Source organism: Salmo trutta, chromosome 38 (genome assembly GCF_901001165.1).
Source record: "Salmo trutta chromosome 38, fSalTru1.1, whole genome shotgun sequence".
Lineage (NCBI taxonomy): Eukaryota > Metazoa > Chordata > Actinopteri > Salmoniformes > Salmonidae > Salmo > Salmo trutta.
In genome coordinates, this window is record NC_042994.1 from 4,371,128 (window position 1) to 4,388,050 (window position 16,923).

At 47.1% G+C, this 16,923-nt stretch overlaps 2 protein-coding genes across 5 annotated transcripts; one reads left to right on the forward strand and one right to left on the reverse strand.

Moving 5' to 3' along the window:
• The first annotated feature begins 177 nt into the window (after positions 1–177).
• On the forward strand, positions 178–10,539 carry LOC115178831 (structure-specific endonuclease subunit SLX4). Of its 4 annotated transcripts, none has more exons than XM_029740182.1 (14): positions 178–224; positions 334–1,019; positions 1,138–1,360; positions 1,697–1,915; positions 2,244–2,506; positions 2,737–3,035; positions 3,180–3,444; positions 4,780–4,949; positions 5,196–5,342; positions 5,474–5,643; positions 5,884–8,909; positions 9,132–9,234; positions 9,515–9,847; positions 9,984–10,539. In XM_029740182.1, the coding sequence occupies exons 2-14, from the start codon at positions 497–499 to the stop codon at positions 10,339–10,341; spliced, it is 6,099 nt and encodes a 2,032-aa protein (XP_029596042.1). In that variant the 5' UTR covers positions 178–224; positions 334–496; the 3' UTR covers positions 10,342–10,539. The 4 variants fall into 4 exon arrangements, with proteins under 4 accessions (XP_029596042.1, XP_029596044.1, XP_029596041.1 ...); XM_029740184.1 differs by having other exon boundaries at positions 197–1,019; positions 5,884–6,811; positions 6,890–8,909; XM_029740181.1 differs by having other exon boundaries at positions 197–1,019.
• Positions 10,540–10,677: 138 nt separating this feature from the next.
• LOC115178832 (MAPK regulated corepressor interacting protein 2) lies at positions 10,678–16,211 on the reverse strand. The gene is made up of 5 exons (XM_029740185.1): positions 15,592–16,211; positions 15,265–15,334; positions 13,666–13,799; positions 11,969–12,088; positions 10,678–11,169 (listed from the first exon to the last, which is right to left on the reverse strand). The coding sequence occupies exons 1-5, from the start codon at positions 15,644–15,646 to the stop codon at positions 11,099–11,101; spliced, it is 450 nt and encodes a 149-aa protein (XP_029596045.1). The 5' UTR covers positions 15,647–16,211; the 3' UTR covers positions 10,678–11,098.
• Positions 16,212–16,923: the final 712 nt, after the last annotated feature.

Sequence of the window (16,923 nt, forward strand, 5' to 3'; positions counted from 1 at the left end):
TTAAAACAAAACAAAAACACACAGAAAGCTGTTGCAAATGGCTGTGTTGCCATGATTTCAGGGGAAAAGCTGTGGATCAAATTGCTATTCTTCTACTGGTAATATTTTCTAAATGATTGTACTTTAATAAAGGGGTCTTGTAACGCATGAATCCACCCATCACATGACATGGATAGACGGCAAGCATGTTGTCACGTGACAGGAAGTATGTGAAGCAGTCGAATGTGAGTATTTTGATAAACAAATTTAGCTCGAAATACATGTTTTCACTGTCATAGATGCAACTATTCAATGTTCATGCACTAATGGCACATTCATTCCTAAATGATGCAGAATATTTATGCTGAAGAGAGGATATTTCACAAATGCCACCTCACATTTCTAGCTAGCTAGTAGCATTAACCTCTGTCCGAGAGGCTAGCTACTATCAAAACGATCAACACATCTAGCCAGCTATCTAGTGGCACAAGAAGCAGACCACTAACAGTCAAATACAATGGACGACTCCGATCAAGACTTCGTGGACCTCTGCTCCAAGTTGCTCAAACGTGTCCGCAGAAAAGCAGGCGAAACCGAGAAGAGAAGTGTTGCAGAGCCCTCGTCCCAGGACACTGCGAAAGACATACCCACCAAAAGGGTGACGACTAGGAGGAAGAAGAAAGATGTTGGCTCAAGTTCAAAGGGAGCTTTGGGTAACAACTCTGAACACGTTTCCTCCATCTCTACCACTTGTGATGAACCAAACCGACTTCCCTCCAATACAGATGAATCTAAACAAGCAGTGGTCAATGGAGGTATTGAACTTGGTGTAGGAGAGAATGGGTCACCAGTGGCTGTGGATGTTGCTGGGTCTCGACCTGAGGATAGGGGAATGGGGGTGAAGGAGAAAGTGCTACACAGGATGCAGCAGTTCAAGAGAGTCAATCCACAGAAGCTGGTGCATGGTGAGAGGAATCAGCCTGCAGCAACAGGGAGTGAAAGTGACAGTGCTGCTCCCCATCCACTGCCAGATAATGAAGGTGAGATCCATCACTGTGTCTTTACTCTAGATTCTATGGTGTGTATTTTCATTCATTTGTGTGTACACTCAATGGCATGCTAATGACCTTTCTCTCCACCTCTGCCCTTCCTGTTCAGTTCCATCCGCCTCCGCATCCACTCCCCTATCACTGGACCCCCAGGTGGATGACTCGGATGAGGCCCTGGCCCTGCGTCTACAGGAGGAGCTGGACAGGGAGGCCCAGGCTGTGGCCCAGGGTAGTGCAGTGGACCTGGAGCAGGGAGGCCTGTTCTTCTGTCAGCTCTGCCAGAAAGACCTGTCTGCCATGAGCCCCACAGGACGCACCCAACACATCAACAGGTAGGGACGACTGGAGCTGGACACACACACAGACACTTGCTCTCTCACCCATCTAACTCCAGATTCTGTCTGTTAATGGAACAGTCAATGACTCCAAAGACCCATCTAACTCCAGATTCTGTCTGTTAATGGAACAGTCAATGACTCCAAAGAAGATACTGCCTCGTTTCCTTTCCTGATCTTGAGGAACTGGATAGGGGAAATCAAGTCCTCTTGTGGCTTCTGATGTTTAGCCTTCAACAATCCAGTGTTTTCAGATCAGCTCAGATGAACGAAAGGAGACAAGGAAAATAAACCAGTTTACTTTATTGGGACACCCCATGTCCCCCTATCCAGGTGTCTAGACGAGAGTGAGGACAGTGCTGCCCCCGCCCCTTCTCCCGCTCCCAGCGTCCCAGAATGCCTCATCTGTGGTAAACAGTTCAAGTCCCAGAAGAGTCGCGCGGCCCACCTGAAGCGTTGCTCCTCCATGATGGGCGTGGCTCCTGCCGTGCTGCTGCAGGCTGTACAGAGACAAGTTGCAGAGGGCCTGACTGACAGCACCGCTAACCAACCGTGAGTCACCCTGGCCTGATTGGTCCCGCCCCTTTGAACCATCAACCAACCCAAACAACTTGACTGCTATTACTGTACATTAAATTGATAACTTTGATGTTAGAAGCATTGAGTCGTATTCAGGAGGGTGCAACATACTGAACATTGCAGATAGAAGTGTACTTGATAGAGCTACGTCGTGCCCTACTGAACCGCCCCTGTATGATGCTTTTGGGGCCTTTCTGTCCCACCTAGAGAAAGAATGTAGGAGAAACACTGCGTTGTTGAAATGCTGGAGGACAATAAACTATTGTATTCCACCCGTGAATAACCCTCTCCTCTCCCCCAGTCCACAGGCCGGAGGTTCCAAGCGTAAAGGCTCCACAGACCCCAGCCTCCCGGGCAGGAAGAAGCCCAGAAAGAAGCCCCGTGGCCTGGACGAAGATACCATGGTGGCCATGGCCCTGTCCCACTCCCTCCTGGAGCAGGAGAAAGAGATGGAGCGGGAGATGCAGAGGGAGATGGAGAGAGAAGGTGGTCAGCAGCTCCCAGCCCTCCTCCCTCACATTTCTCTGTCACCATTGAAGTGGAGAGCTGAACCAAGTAAGACGAGTAAGTCACTATCTTGACTGAACCTACATATTGTTTAGGCAATGCATTATGCTATGATTATAAGGATGCATTTGCTGTGACGAAAAACTATTTCCCTTTATTATGTAACACAGGAGCAAACTATACTAAATGCATTGATATGAAACTATATACGTATAAACATTTTGATGGTGTTTATATTATATGATTAATATCATAGCCGGGTCCTTTTCTCTTGACCCCTCCCCCAGGTAAGGGGCGTGGCAAGAGGAAAAGGGGTGCACCCCCTCGCCCCCCTCCCCTCCTCCTGGTCCAGGACTCGGAGACAGCCCTGAGGCGACTACAGGAGCGCGTGGCTGGCCTCCTCCTCCGTACCCGCGGCCCCTCTCCGCCCACCCCCACACGCTGCCCCAGCTCCCTGCCCTCCTGCAGCACTGGTGCTGGCCCCCTCTGGCAGAAGAGTGCGTTGCGGGACAGAGGGCCGAAGATCATCTCTGAGTTCTACACCCCAGAGCTCAGAGAGTTTATACAGCCTTGGGTGTCTGTGAAGGTGAGAGCCCGTGCGTGTGTTACTCATACTTTCACATCTTTGCTTCTAATACTCTGATTTGCATTAAAAGTATGAGTGTATCTTGATTCATATAGTCTTTTCATTCACACTTTAATTTATTTCACTCAATTTGTCTTCTTCTAGACAGATATAGTCTGTTCCACCAACGCAATGCCTGTATCCTCCACCAACCTTTCCTTAATAGAAGGCGTCTCTATTACCAAGCAATCTATCCCCTCCTCCCAACGACCAGTCTCCTCCACCCAGGCAGCCCCCTCTTCGCTCCCTTCCACCCCAGGGACAGGGCACCTTCCAGTGGGCAGCCAGACTCTGTGTGACCTGATGGAGCTGGCTGATGAGGGAATGACCCTCACACAGTGGGGCTATTCTACCCCAGGACCTACCAGAGGTGAGAGCTACTCCTGGGAGAACTGTTATATACAGGAAACACACAGGGGGAAGAATGTGCACAAAACACAAAGACATTTACATGTAAAAGAGTGGACATCCAACCGACTGAGCAGGACTGGAGTTAGTGTAGGAGTAATACAACCATATCATAGTCTTCAATCTGACTCCATTACCATGTGAATGCTATAGGTCGAAAAGCGTATCCCATGGATCTAGTCAAGGTAGCGAGCCTTGCATCACCACTCAGAATACTATAAGTTACATGTGTCCAAGATAACCCTTCTGGAGTTATTCAGAGGCTGAGAGACAGAGCTAATTTCTTGTGATCAATGTCCTAGCATAAAATGATTGATTTAACCTTAGCTCAGAGCTGCACAGTTAGAGGCCAAGCATATCTGCTTTGTGTAGTATGAATGACATTTACCATTAGACCATACATCTAAAAATAATTCAAGGAATATTACTCAGAAATATGACCACTACCGTTCTTATCTATCTAAAAGTAATCAAATGTATTACACTTGTGCAATTAGAATGCAATTATGAAATGGTACATACCAGAAGTCTTCAATGTCAAAAGACATATGTAAAAGTGTAAATGTGTAAAAGACCCACTATGGTGTAACAGAAAGCTACATCAGGAGATTGGTTTCCAATGACTCCATGAACAAAGTTTCCACCCATCTTTTATTCTCCCCTGAGCTCCAGATCTCAGTATCTCCCCTCGTCTAATTAACGCCACTTTGTTCGGCCAAAACCAAATTCATTAAAATAACTCACCAACTCCAGAAGCTCCCTTATCTGAATGATAAGAGCTCACATCTGGTCGCTCCCTCTTTGAAATGACCGCCGTCCAACAGACAGAATAACACAGTAACTCTGTAACAATGAATCCATAGCGCTTACAGAACAATGAAACATTATCAACATTCACAGCTCTTTATGAACTCTTGAATCAATCCAAACACGACAATGTAATTCACACAGTAACGTCGTGCTCCCAGGGTTCTGTGGGAACGTCCCGCCCCGGAGAAAGCCCCGGATAAGGTGTGTTTGACTTTTGTGATAGCCGTCATGTGGTCAGCCATCCAGACAATGCCATACATGGTGATGGAGTCCTCACTCTGGGCCTCGGCGCCTGCGAGGTCATTAGACGCATCTTCATCGCTGGCCTTCGTCGTTCACGTGTTCACTCCCTATTTTTCCACTACAGACACAGGATGTATATACACGCTCACAGACATGCAGATTAACACACACACACAGCATCCCTAACAGTCAAACCTACTGTACCTCTAACGTTGTTTATCTTCCCTTGGTCCCTCGGACAAAGAGAACACTGCTACAGACTTCCACCTAAGTGGCTTTGTTCCTGAGAGCACAGACGAACCCCCTGACCTGTGTCTCAGTGGCTTCATCCCAGAGAGCATTAGAAACACTGAAAGCCATCAGATAAGATCTCTTCCTCAAAGCAGAGATACCAACAGGAGCAACCAGAAATCAGTAAGGGACCTTTTTTAGAAGTCTTCCACTCGATTGTATACGTTTTCACAACTAGACCTTGATTAGCTGAGTCCAGTGTGTTAGAGTAGGCTTGGAGCAAAACCCTACACACACCCAGTAGCTCTCCAGAAAGAGGGTTGGCCACACCTGGGTTAATATAATCACCATCACATCAAAACTGTGTTGGACACTTGTTGCCTGATCATTGCTCTGTGCTGTTAGCCATTGTCTGTCTCTGACCCATAGGTGGCGCTGTCCAGGCTTGCCTCAGACCTGACCAGTATGGTGAACAACCCCCAGTTCAGTGATGTCCAGCTACAGGTGGACAGTGGGGAGGTGTACTTCACCCATTCATTCATGCTGTATGCTCGATGCCCCCTGCTGGCGCAGATGGTGAGTGCACGTGTGGATTTTGCCTCGTTATATTTGCTTGTATGGTTCTCATTTGAAACCATTAATATTTCCAGTTGAATTTGATTTGTTTTTTCTCTCTCGTTCTCTCGTTCCATCCCTCTCTCTCCCAGGTCCATGACAGTGGATTCGGGGTGCAGGAGGATGGCATGCCCTCAGCCCAGAGGGTGTTGTTGGGTGAGGTACCAGGCCAGGCGGTGTATACCCTACTCCAGTACCTCTACACAGCCCACTGCCCCCTCACACACACCCTGCTGCCACACGTTCAGGAGCTGGCAGCCAGGTAAAGTCTGACTCAACACCTCCGCCTGGATGGCTAGACTGGTGTTTAGGTGATGTGACTTCTTAGTAACAGAATGTATTACAAAATTCTCAGGTAAAGGGTGAGTTAGAATTAACCAAAAAACAACCAACTTTATCCCCCTTCCCCTCTTGCTTTCTGTCTCTTTCTTGCTGTCTCTCTTTCTCACTCTCTTTCTATAAAACTCCTTCTTTCTCTTTCTCTCTGTTTTCTCCTCATCAGGTTCAACCTGGAGGAGCTGCAGCAGCTGTGCCAGCTCTACGCAGCTCAGACAGACCTCCACAGAGGTGTAGAGGGACAGGGGGATCAGTGGGGAGACTACCCAGCCCAGGAGCACCAATCTGGGAGAGAGGAGGAGCACCAAGACCAGGTCTTCATGGAGCTCCTCCGCTCCATGTGGAATGAAGAAGAGGTTGAGGAAGATGAGGACAGAGGAGAGGAAGGAGGGGTTGCAATGGAGGAGGAGGGGCGAGGGGATGGCGTGACGATAGAAGACAGAGAGACGAACGAAGAAAGGGTGAACGAAGAAGAGATGGAGGAGATATATGAGTTTGCCGCCACTCAGAGAAAGAGGGATGAAGGGAAAGAGAGTGAAAAGGAAGAATCGGAGGAGGAGGAGGAGGAGGGAGGAGTGACATTTTTCACAGAGACAGAAGAAGAGCAGGAGGCTCCAATCCAAGCTCACTCATTGGCTGAACACTCAGATAAGGGTGAATTAACATGCATGACTTCCCCTCAAACAAAACCTCCCAGTTTAGAGGCAGACCTAGCTATTGGTGACATCGACACAGACCGGGGGAATCCAAATAGGATAAAAACTGACCTCAACAAATCAGAAGGTAGAGATCTAGAATGTTCTAGAACAGCCACCATGGAGTCAGACAGAACAAAACAATTTGAATCAAACGTCACAAGCTCAATAAGTGTTGGAGAGGTATCAACGACAAAAAGCCTCCACTCCAGCCCCCATGACGATCAACAACTAAACGCTAGTCTGGACCGTAGCTACAGCCGCCTCTTCTCTGACTCTTGGGGGGTCTATGAGACGCAGGAGGAGCCCCACACCTCCCCACCAACACAACCATCCTGCCAGTCCCAACCCCCCAGGGCTATCCAGAAACCCTCCCGCTCCCAGCCCCCCAGGACCATGGTAGTGGAGGGTGCGAGACAGCCAGAACTCACCTCCCCACCCCCACCGTCCTCCCGCTCCCAGCCCCCCAGGACCATGGTAGTGGAGGGTGCGAGACAGCCAGAACTCACCTCCCCACCCCCACCGTCCTCCCGCTCCCAGCCCACAAGGGTGAGGGTCGATGGGGGTACGAGACAGACAGCGATCCCTACCCTCCAGTACTCAGCCATTGAAATCATTGACCTCTCCATCAGTCCTCCTCTGGTCCCTGGTGTATCCGCCCTACCTGTTCCTGGTTTGTCCCCAGGGGAAGTGACTGACACCGGGGTACGAGTTAGGATGGAGAGAGTGGTGGGAGGAGGGAAAGTTCCTGTGTGTAAGGAGTTACTCCAAGAGAAGGTACCGTCTTGTCCAGAGGACTTAAAGAGAGAGAGTCATGGTCTGTATAGTATTTCTGTACCCGTCTCTCCTCCTCACAGTACCAAAGAAGAACCTGAGCTTATAGTTCTGTCTGACTCTAGTGAAGAGATGGAGGTAGGGGATCTAGGACCTACCAGCCCCTCTCCACCACCCCCTACTCGTCTCTCCCAGAACCACCAAGGCTACACCCGAATCACAACTCAATCCAACACAGAACCCAAGAAACCCACCTCGATAACCCAATCAGACACAGAACCTAAGAAATCCAGCTCGAAGGAGAAAGAGACTATTGGTGGTTCTGTGAGGGATCCTTCAGATCAAGGCCTAGATCCAGATCCTCCTGGTTCTACTAGTCTTGTGGACTGTTCTGCAGAGATGTCTTGGCTCATCCCGGCCACTCCGCCCCTGCCGTCCAGGAGGACCAGCTCTAGCTCTACCCAGACCTTTAGTAGCATGCGTCGCACTCAGCTCTTTCCTAAGGCCAACTCTTCTTCCTCCTCTTCTGCAGCGTCAGTTTTCTCCTCTCCCACCCTCCCTTTCAGGCCTAGCCGCCAGACCTCCACCACCTCCAACCCACCCAGGGTTTCTACACATTCTGCCCAGACAGAGTCCTCTATTTCTAGGCAGAAATCAGACAGCAGAGGGCTTCGGCACTCCAGCTTGGGTCTCGACCATGACGACCGCTCTTCCCAGAAATACAACAGTGGTTTTGGATTCACAGTCCCCTCCAAGTCCCAACCAAAACGCTCCTGCTTTCCCTGCCTGACCCCCTCTCTCTCCGTCATCCCCCCACCAGACCCCTCCACCAAGGGTACCCCTCTCCACAACATCCCCCAGCCATACAGCTCCACTCCCCTTTATTCAGATCTACCCAAGCCCTCTGCTCCGTCTCTGGCCTCCCCTCTTCTGAGAGACGGGGAGGGGGACAACGGAACCAGGCAGAGAGGGAGGGGGCTGGGGATCTCTGGGAGCCCATGGAAGAGAGGGGGACAGGGGTCTCTGGGCCTGTCCCTCTCGGACCCTTCCGACCCATCCTCGTCCCCACAGAAGGAGTCTCTTACCCAACCGAGAGAGAACAGCGGCTCCCCCGGACAACGCCGACCATCCACTGAGTCTAAATACTTCCACAGCCCAGGAGATAGAGAGACGGAGGGAGAGAAAGAGAGGGGGGTGAGAGAGGAATCAGATGAGATGATGAAAATGGAGGAACTGGAAAGGAGTGTAGTGAAAGAGGAAGAGATGGAAGAAGACATGGAGAGGTCCAGTAACAGCTTTCAACAGAGCTTCCTCGGGATAGACGAGCCACCCATGGCCTTCGATGACTCCTGGGGCCTAAACGCAGGAGGAGGGGACACGGACGGAGAACGATCCCAGGCAGTGTGCTTCAGTCTGAGGCTAGAGAGCAGCGGCGGTGGGGCTAGTCCTCCAAGACAGGGCCGGAGAGATGGAGAGATTGCAGGACCATCCTCTACTTTTACCCTCTCTCCTCCTCATCCTAAAGCCTACACCACCCACTCTTACTCCACCCCCTCTCCACCCAACACAACTACACCCCAGGCCAACCCAGAGATCAACGCTAGCCTCCTGGACGCTGAGATCTGGGACGACTGGGGGCAGGAAGAGGATGAGGCTCTTCCTCTCTCTCAGAGGGTGAATCCTGTAGCTCTGGCTCAGAGAGTGGCCCAGCTCAAGACTCCAGGTAATACACTTTCAGCAGTTATACCCCCTTGTATAGAGGTTTTAATGTTTAATCTAGCTAGCTCGGGTTCAAAGCCAGCTTCATTACTTTGTACTGTTGAAATATTGAACAGCCTTCCCTTCGTGTTATTCTGATCCATAAATGCAATAAACATGTGAAACACATTCACTGTTTTGTTACATCTTTTCTTATTTCGCTACCTTTTGACCCCTCTCTCCACAGTGGCCCCCCGTAGGAAAGGCCAGCAGGGCCCCCTGGTCCCCATCACCCCCATGCCCAGCTACTCTGACATGGACACACCTGACCTCAAGAACAAGCTCAACAGGTCTGACTCCCCCAACACATCACCTCAGAACTGTCTCTGATATCTCTGCCTTTTTATGAGTTTTTCAATTCATGTGGTCATTTCACTCCCCCATCACTCCTAGTCTGGTCTAGTCCCCAGTCCTTCTTCCTCCATTGAGTTTTTTGATGATATGTGAGATTACAGGAGCACAATGTATGGCAGTTGTCAGTGTACTCTGTCTATATCTCTCTTTCTGTTATCCTCTCCCTCTTCATATAGTAAAAGTCTGTTGCCATCCTGCTCTGTGTCCTCCCTCTAGATTCGGTGTGCGTCCTTTACCCAAGCGCCAGATGATCCTGAAGCTCAAGGAGATCCACCAGTACACCCACCAGGTCGTCAGCTCAGAGTCCGAGGACGAGGCACCTTCCCTGGGTCGCCCCAGAGCCGTCGGGCCCCCACCCACCACCTCCATGGAGCCCACCAGAAAGCCAGTGTCCTGTGCCCAGACTGGGGGGTTTAAAGAGCCTAGTGGAAGAGCAGCACCTACCGTCTCCCTGGTGAAACTGCCTGGTAGGGAGGAGGACATGGAGCCTTTCTCTGCCTCTCAGGGATCCAATACGTCCTCCACAGCACCCAGTGAAGACTCTGAGAGGTTAGCACTGGGAGTGTTTTTAACAGGTGTTGTTCATGTATGTATTTGTCTAGAATACTTTGACTGCTAAATTCAAAGTCAAATGTACTGACATTGACACTCCTCCGTTCATCTCCCCCCCCAATCTATTCTCCAGGTCTAATCCAGAGCAGTGCCTCTCTGACGACTCGGATAACGACGATATTACTGCCTCGCAGTCTGCCTCCAAGCTCCAGGACAACCTCGTCGCTGTCCGTCGTTTCATCCAGTCAGACCCTGACCTCTACGGGCAGATCCTCCACTACCAGCCCCTGGTCCTGTCAGACCTCCAGGCCAGACTCAAGGCCGCGGGTATCCGGCTGGGGGCCGCCAAGCTACTAGACTACCTGGATTCCCAGTGCATTACGTTTACCACAGCCAAGCCTGGACTGAGGGGAGGAAGAAGGAGAAAAGGGAAGGGGGTGACCAGGGCTGGAGGGAGGAGAGGGAGAGGGGCAGCTAAAACGGCAGATTGAAGTTACCTTTTGAGGGGATACAGTGGAGGCAAAGGTTGATTTTGAAAGGATTTGCGGGAAATAAGTCTAAACTAAATCAGTGGCAATTAAGGCTGTAACGTGTTACTATCATTCTGAGTTCTAGTTGGATGTTGAACTGTTTCCTGTTTATATTGGTTGGATGTTGGACTACTATAATTAAGTAATGTTTGTTCTCTTCCTAGTGTCGAGTCCTATCTTTGCAGCATGCTATACTAGTCTGGACTAAGCCATTGAACTATGCTGTCCACAAGCCAAAATAGTTAACATTCAAAACCCCTGGATTACCCGGGAATAACTCCAGCACAAAGCAAAATCGTGAAAAATATTTTACTGTTTTTCTTTTTCTCCAAAGACCAGCCAAGAAATAGACTTCATTCAATCTGAGCACAACTCATGTTGGGGCAGGGAGGTACTTGTTAAAAAGAAAACACAAGCAGAAGAAAAATCAGATACTCTTCATGAATTAGTTCTTCTGGTTGATTAGCCAATCAGGAACAGGCATTTTCCTTGGAGGTGGAGCGTTCAGTCTAAAAGGTCAAAGTTCAGGGGTACAGCAGTGTGTCACACACTCCCCTAGCACGGTGCAGATATCAGTATTCCTTTGAACCCAAAATACTGGGTTTCAAAATACAGGAAGCCCACTAAACTGTAGCTTCAGAACCAGAATGTCCTCTCTCCACAGCTTGGCCCATGTGGCTTCCACACCAGTTAGCACCTCCTGTCCCTTCTCTTCCTGTCACGACAGGTTAGCGATGTTGGCCAGGAAGCGCTGGGCCCACCACTCCTCCAGGTCTATAGGCACAAAGTCTGTAAGGAGACAGGGAATAGGTGCTAATGAGAGAACATTACTATGATGGTACCTCTGAATCTCACAAGTCTACACATCCCGAGCACAAGTCTGCATGGAGAGAAGAGGCAATAGTGTGTGAAAAGGAAGGAACCAGTATTGGTGAGATTTTTGCTTATTGAGATATTACATTTGTGCTTCACTCTTTCTCTCTGTAACCTCAAACACTACAGTACTGTCCATCTACTGTTAAGTAACTGTCCAATGACCTACAGAGTGAACAGGACTGGACAGGTTGTGTGAAATCAGCAACCAGGAGGAGTGCCAGTTTATCAAAGGTGAGAGACTGATAGTTGTTCAGAGACCAGAGAGTTAAACATTAAAACAAAAGCTTGCCTTATGACCTCTCTATCTAGCTGCAGATAAGATGGAGCCAAGAATTGCTTAACCTGCTGTGTTTCTTTAGACAGTACTGAGACAGACGTTTATAGGGCTAGACAGAAATACACCAAAATAGAGGGTTAAGACCGTGACAAAGTGGAGCATGAGTAGGTGTGCTGATCTAGGATCAGTTCGTCTTTCAGATCATAATCAGATTGTATTGACAGAGGACCTGATCCTAGATCAGCACTCTTACTCTGAGCCTTTATGAATACAGGTCCTGGGCATCACATAATTGGATGTAATGAGATAGGAAGTAGAGGTAGACTAGTGTACAGCCTCTCACATATATCCCAATGTTGCACATCTTCAGTAGATCAAGATGGAGGCTGATTAAACAACAATGGCGGCTAGTGAATAAGGCCTATAGATACTCACTCTTCGTTGTGGTACTGGGGGTCTTCTCTGTGTACTGCACGGGCCCCTGGCCACATACAGCAGCAGGCTCCACACTGCCCTCTCCATCTCCTGCCAGCTGCTGCTCTATTTCCTGCCATGCTGCAGAGCAGAGAGAATATACAGAGGCATTAATACACACACTAACTGAAGATGCGTGTTAGAGCAAATCATTTTTTCCATGTGTTACGCTGCAGTTCCTAGGTAGTTGTATAATACACGCAGCCTATGACTACATAAAACCAACTGGGCATGAAGCGGGAAAATGTTTTGGGTGCTTTTAAAAAATCCATCTATTGCGATATTATAGTATTATGAGGTGCTGCAGCACCACAACTTCCCGCGGCTATGAAGCTGATGGTTCGTTGTTTTCCTCTTATAAAATGCCCAATGGAAGCGTTTTTATTTTAAATAAACTGTTCCTCTAGAGGTGTAACCTTGCTTGTGCTCCAAATTCAACTGAAACAGCCAACCATGTGTCCTCGAGTGGACCAGGACAGACTACAGTACATTGCATCAGCCACACTACTAGGAGTTGAGATAAGACTGGAGGTTGTGTGTTCCACTATGAGTTATAACACACCCCTTACACTTTCAAATACACTGTTGACTGTATACATTTCTGTGAAAAGCATTTGAATGTAAATGTACCAAAATAAACCAAGCTCACTGTTTTATAAGAAGTGCAAAGGAGCTTTCACCTTAAATTACTTGGTAGTGTTTTCATAGTTTAATTGACAACCGATATCACTTTATAAACACAGTGACTGGACTTGACCATTTCATGCGCTACAATATAGTGGTTTGCATTGTCAACGGAGTCCAAGGCTTTCTGTAAATGAGTAGAGCTGTGCTCTGTAGATGTTTTATAAAAACAAACGGGATATGCCCAGAACTTCCTTCGATCATTATCATTGAGCAGTGCTCCAAGAACAGAACAGGTCATGCTGAGACCATTCCATTCTGCTACAAGTCACCCGTCTTCAACAGAGCAGGCTGAAAGTATAGAACAAACTAGCCCAAACTGTCAGAAACAATGTCTCCACTTTTGTACTTGACTGCTTCGATAAAGCTTTCAAGTATTTCTATCAAGCATTTATTTAACTTCTCTATGGTTTGAGGATCTTTAACAAACTATACCCAAACTGTGTCAGAAAGAATGCCTAGACTTTTGCACTTGATTAAATCATTTAAACTCGGTAGATTCTTGTAGCCATCTTTTATCCTCCGTTTGCTTTCAAGTGTAGGCTTAAACTCCACAGTTCTCTCTTCTATACATCCATCTCTCTTCTATATATTCACACCCCCTGTTTGCTTTAGTGTCTATTCTCCTCATGCATTGAGTAGTCTAGTCCTTGAATGCAGTGATTCTCTCCCAGATGAACATTACTGGTGTTGTGGATAGAGTGGCAGTGTCAGATGTAGCCTCGAGTTAACACTGACTCAGTGCTGCTGGTCAACTATAATGGCCTTCCATTCAACTGATGTAAACTGGAATGTGTATGCATAAAGGACTTAATATAGGCTCATTAATAACCTTCAAATTGCATATTTGAAAGTCTACAATATTCCTTATACTGCCAGGATGAGAGCCTCATACTGTTTGAGTGAGTGTCCATGGCTCTATGCATGAGAAAAATGGGTAATGTCTCATCTGTCTAGTAGTCAATGCGTCTCACCTTCGTACACAAATCGGACATTCTCTTCATGGGCCGGGGTGAAGCCTTCAGATGTGGTGTCTTCCTTCTGTGAGGCTGCAGTGTGGTATCTCTTCCCGTTCAGGCGATTAAACACTATCTTAGGGGTTGGAGAGCTAGACAGATAGAAAATGACAGATAGAAAGTAACAGTGTGTGAAATCGTATTGTGTTACACCTCTGGAAAGCTGGTCTTGCTTCAGAAATGTATATGCTGGGCACTAGATTATACTTTTTGAATAAAACCCAAAAGGACTTTTTTTATAGAATAGTTTTTTCTTTAGCATCACCTTCCATTAAAATGATACACATACATTCTCACATCACACCTATTTAAACCAGTCAGTCCATCATACTGCATACACTAAAAACAGAGGACATTGACAATTTACTTCATCAGTATATGTACTTATCTATACAGTGCAGTTGGGACAGCGGTCAGTAATTGACAGCTGTCCCAACACTCACAACTGACCGCTGTCCCAACTGCACTGGATAGATAAGTACATACACTGATGCAAAGTAAATTGTATATCTAGCCTAGAGGTTCAGTGGAGGTCTCCAACCCTGTTCCTGGAGAGCTACTGTCCTGTAGGTTTTTGCTCCAACCTTAATCTAGCGCACCTGATTCTAATAATTAGCTGGTTGATAAACTGATTCAAGTTAGTTACAACTGGGGTTGGAGTGAAAACCTACAGGAGGGTTTCTCTCCAGGAACAGGGTTGAAGAGCCCTGGTCTAGAATATTTAGGAATTCTCTTCTCCCACATCGCATGTCATGCCCACTCGGCTACCATAGAAACGTAGGGATTGGTGGGAATCCTCTGAACCTACTTCCTTACACAATAATGTTGCTACGGAGACAACAGCAGACGGATTATAAAAGTCTGTGTGGAGTGATTCCCAGGAAACGCCTGAATGACTGTGCTATTATGTAACACACGTGCATTAAACTACATTGTATGAATGCATTTTATCCTGTATTAAAAATATACCAATGTATGTAGCCAATGACGGTGAAAAAAAGCTTGCTTACTCAACCAAATGCACCATTACTAAACTTGTGTGCCCTTGCAGAACGCGCGAGGCATATTTCACTTTGAACGCATGCTACGTTCTTAGGGCATGTTGCTCATAGTTCTACACTGGCTACAATGTAACCACTGACCGATTCCCCGAATGGCTGTTCAAAAATGTTAATGTTTCTCTACTGCGTTTGGACAGTAAACAAATGGCCAAAGTTAGCACGCGCTGCTAGCCAGCAAGCCTGTCAGCTAACCTCGCAAGGTCAGACCGTTTCCAAACAATTTACAAAACGTTGCAATGACACTTCAACGATACAATGTCATTTATCGGTGTGTCGATACTATATTGCAGTAAACATACAGGATTACGAACGTTCTAAGATTAATTTCCGTGAATCGTGACGTACTACATAAATGACAGTGGAATCAACGTTACATGATCATGTTTATTCCACTATACGCCACACACGTAACAGGTTACATTTTTGTAGTACTTCAGCTGACTGGTTTGCTCGCGCTTCTTGATATGATTATGATAAATGCAATATGGCAACTTACTTTAAGGACAACCAGGGGGTCGGTTTGAGCTTCAAGTCGTTGGTTTTATTCTCAATTTGCTGCGTGGGACCTGAAATGGAAATAGAATAGCAAGGTTGCACTGATCACAACATGCATGTTTGTCATTAAAATATACTTTTAAATCCGACAGATCTAATCGAAGGCCTAGGTTCAATTAAACAAAAGTTCCGTGCTCATTATTCAGGTTTTGTAAAGTGTACTACTGCTTTATTGCCATGATTCGAATGCTACTATCGATTATATCAATAATATAGGCGATACATAATTGGATTGAAGAGAAACAAGAATTACATAACTGATGCTCACCTGTCCTGCGCTGTGTAACAAGTTTACTGGGACCTCTAGTAATAGTGTACATCATGTGAAAGCCGAGAACTTCAGTGTTGCGAAGGAAAAATAAGTGGGTTATCTTCAAACAAGTCGAGAGTGGTGCGATAGCCTACAATGTGTCGACTCCAAATACCGTGGTGGTCTTTAAATCGATCCCCTTTTTGGTCGAGTTCTCTTGACGCAGCCACGTTGGGAAAATTATAGCGCCTGTTTTTCCAAGTCAGCTGCTCGGAGCTACGTAGCCTACGTCTCCGGTTCGGTTAAGAGATCTCCGTACTGCAATGTGCTCCTTGTCCTGTGCGGTGGTCGTCGCCGCTACGAATAAGCATATGTTTGGTTAAAGAGGCAGTTTGCTAGTGCTTCAAGGATATAGCCAATAGGTCAGCCAAGGTGATTCAATACTGATATGGAATTCAAATGTCTGTTGGAGAAGAAACTCCTACCCTTCCGATCAATGTTTTTGAATAGAAAATACAGTTAGTTATATTGATTAAATTCCCCTTTGTGAGAGGCAACCCTATCATACAGTACCCGTACAAACAATGACAGTGACACCGCACACATGATTTCATCATGACAGTCATGGGCACCCTGGTCATGTCACTTCACACCCCCAACCGTCGCGGTTTTAGAGGAGGAGCGCCCTTCAAAACGCACTACTGCTGACCTATCACCCGGTAATCCGAGCACGTGGAGATTTGAAGCCTATTCACGATGATCAGGCTTAACATTTGGAATGAAAATGGGAAAGTTAAATCAGATATTGCTGAAGTCCATTTTTTTTACCAGCAAAATTGTTCTCTGATTTAACACGAGTCATTATGCAAACACAGCCTTAGGCTTTTCTCACGAGTGGCGCAGTCTAAGGCACTGCATCTCAGTGCAAGAGACGTCACTACAGTCCCTGGTTTGATTCCAGTCTGTATCACATCTGGCTGTGATTGGGAGTCCCATAGGGTGGCACACAGTTGGCCCAGCATGGTCTGGGTTTGGCTGGGGTAGGCCATCATTGTAAATAAGAATTTGCTCTTAACTGACTTGCATAGTTAAATTAAAAAATATATATATTTGCATAAGGCATGCATTTTGGTTGTTGTGGAATAGCCTAGTATGCATGTTCAAAATACATATTGGGAGTCAGAACATATGTAAGACAGGCAAGACATGTTTGGTAACTGAAGCTCGTCGGTGACAAGAGGAGGCTCAGACAGGCTTAACCAGGGTAATACTAGTCTACCTAGACTTCACCCTGCCCCCTACACTCAGACACATCTGCTCTATATAGGTCAATGTATGGGACTAACCTTA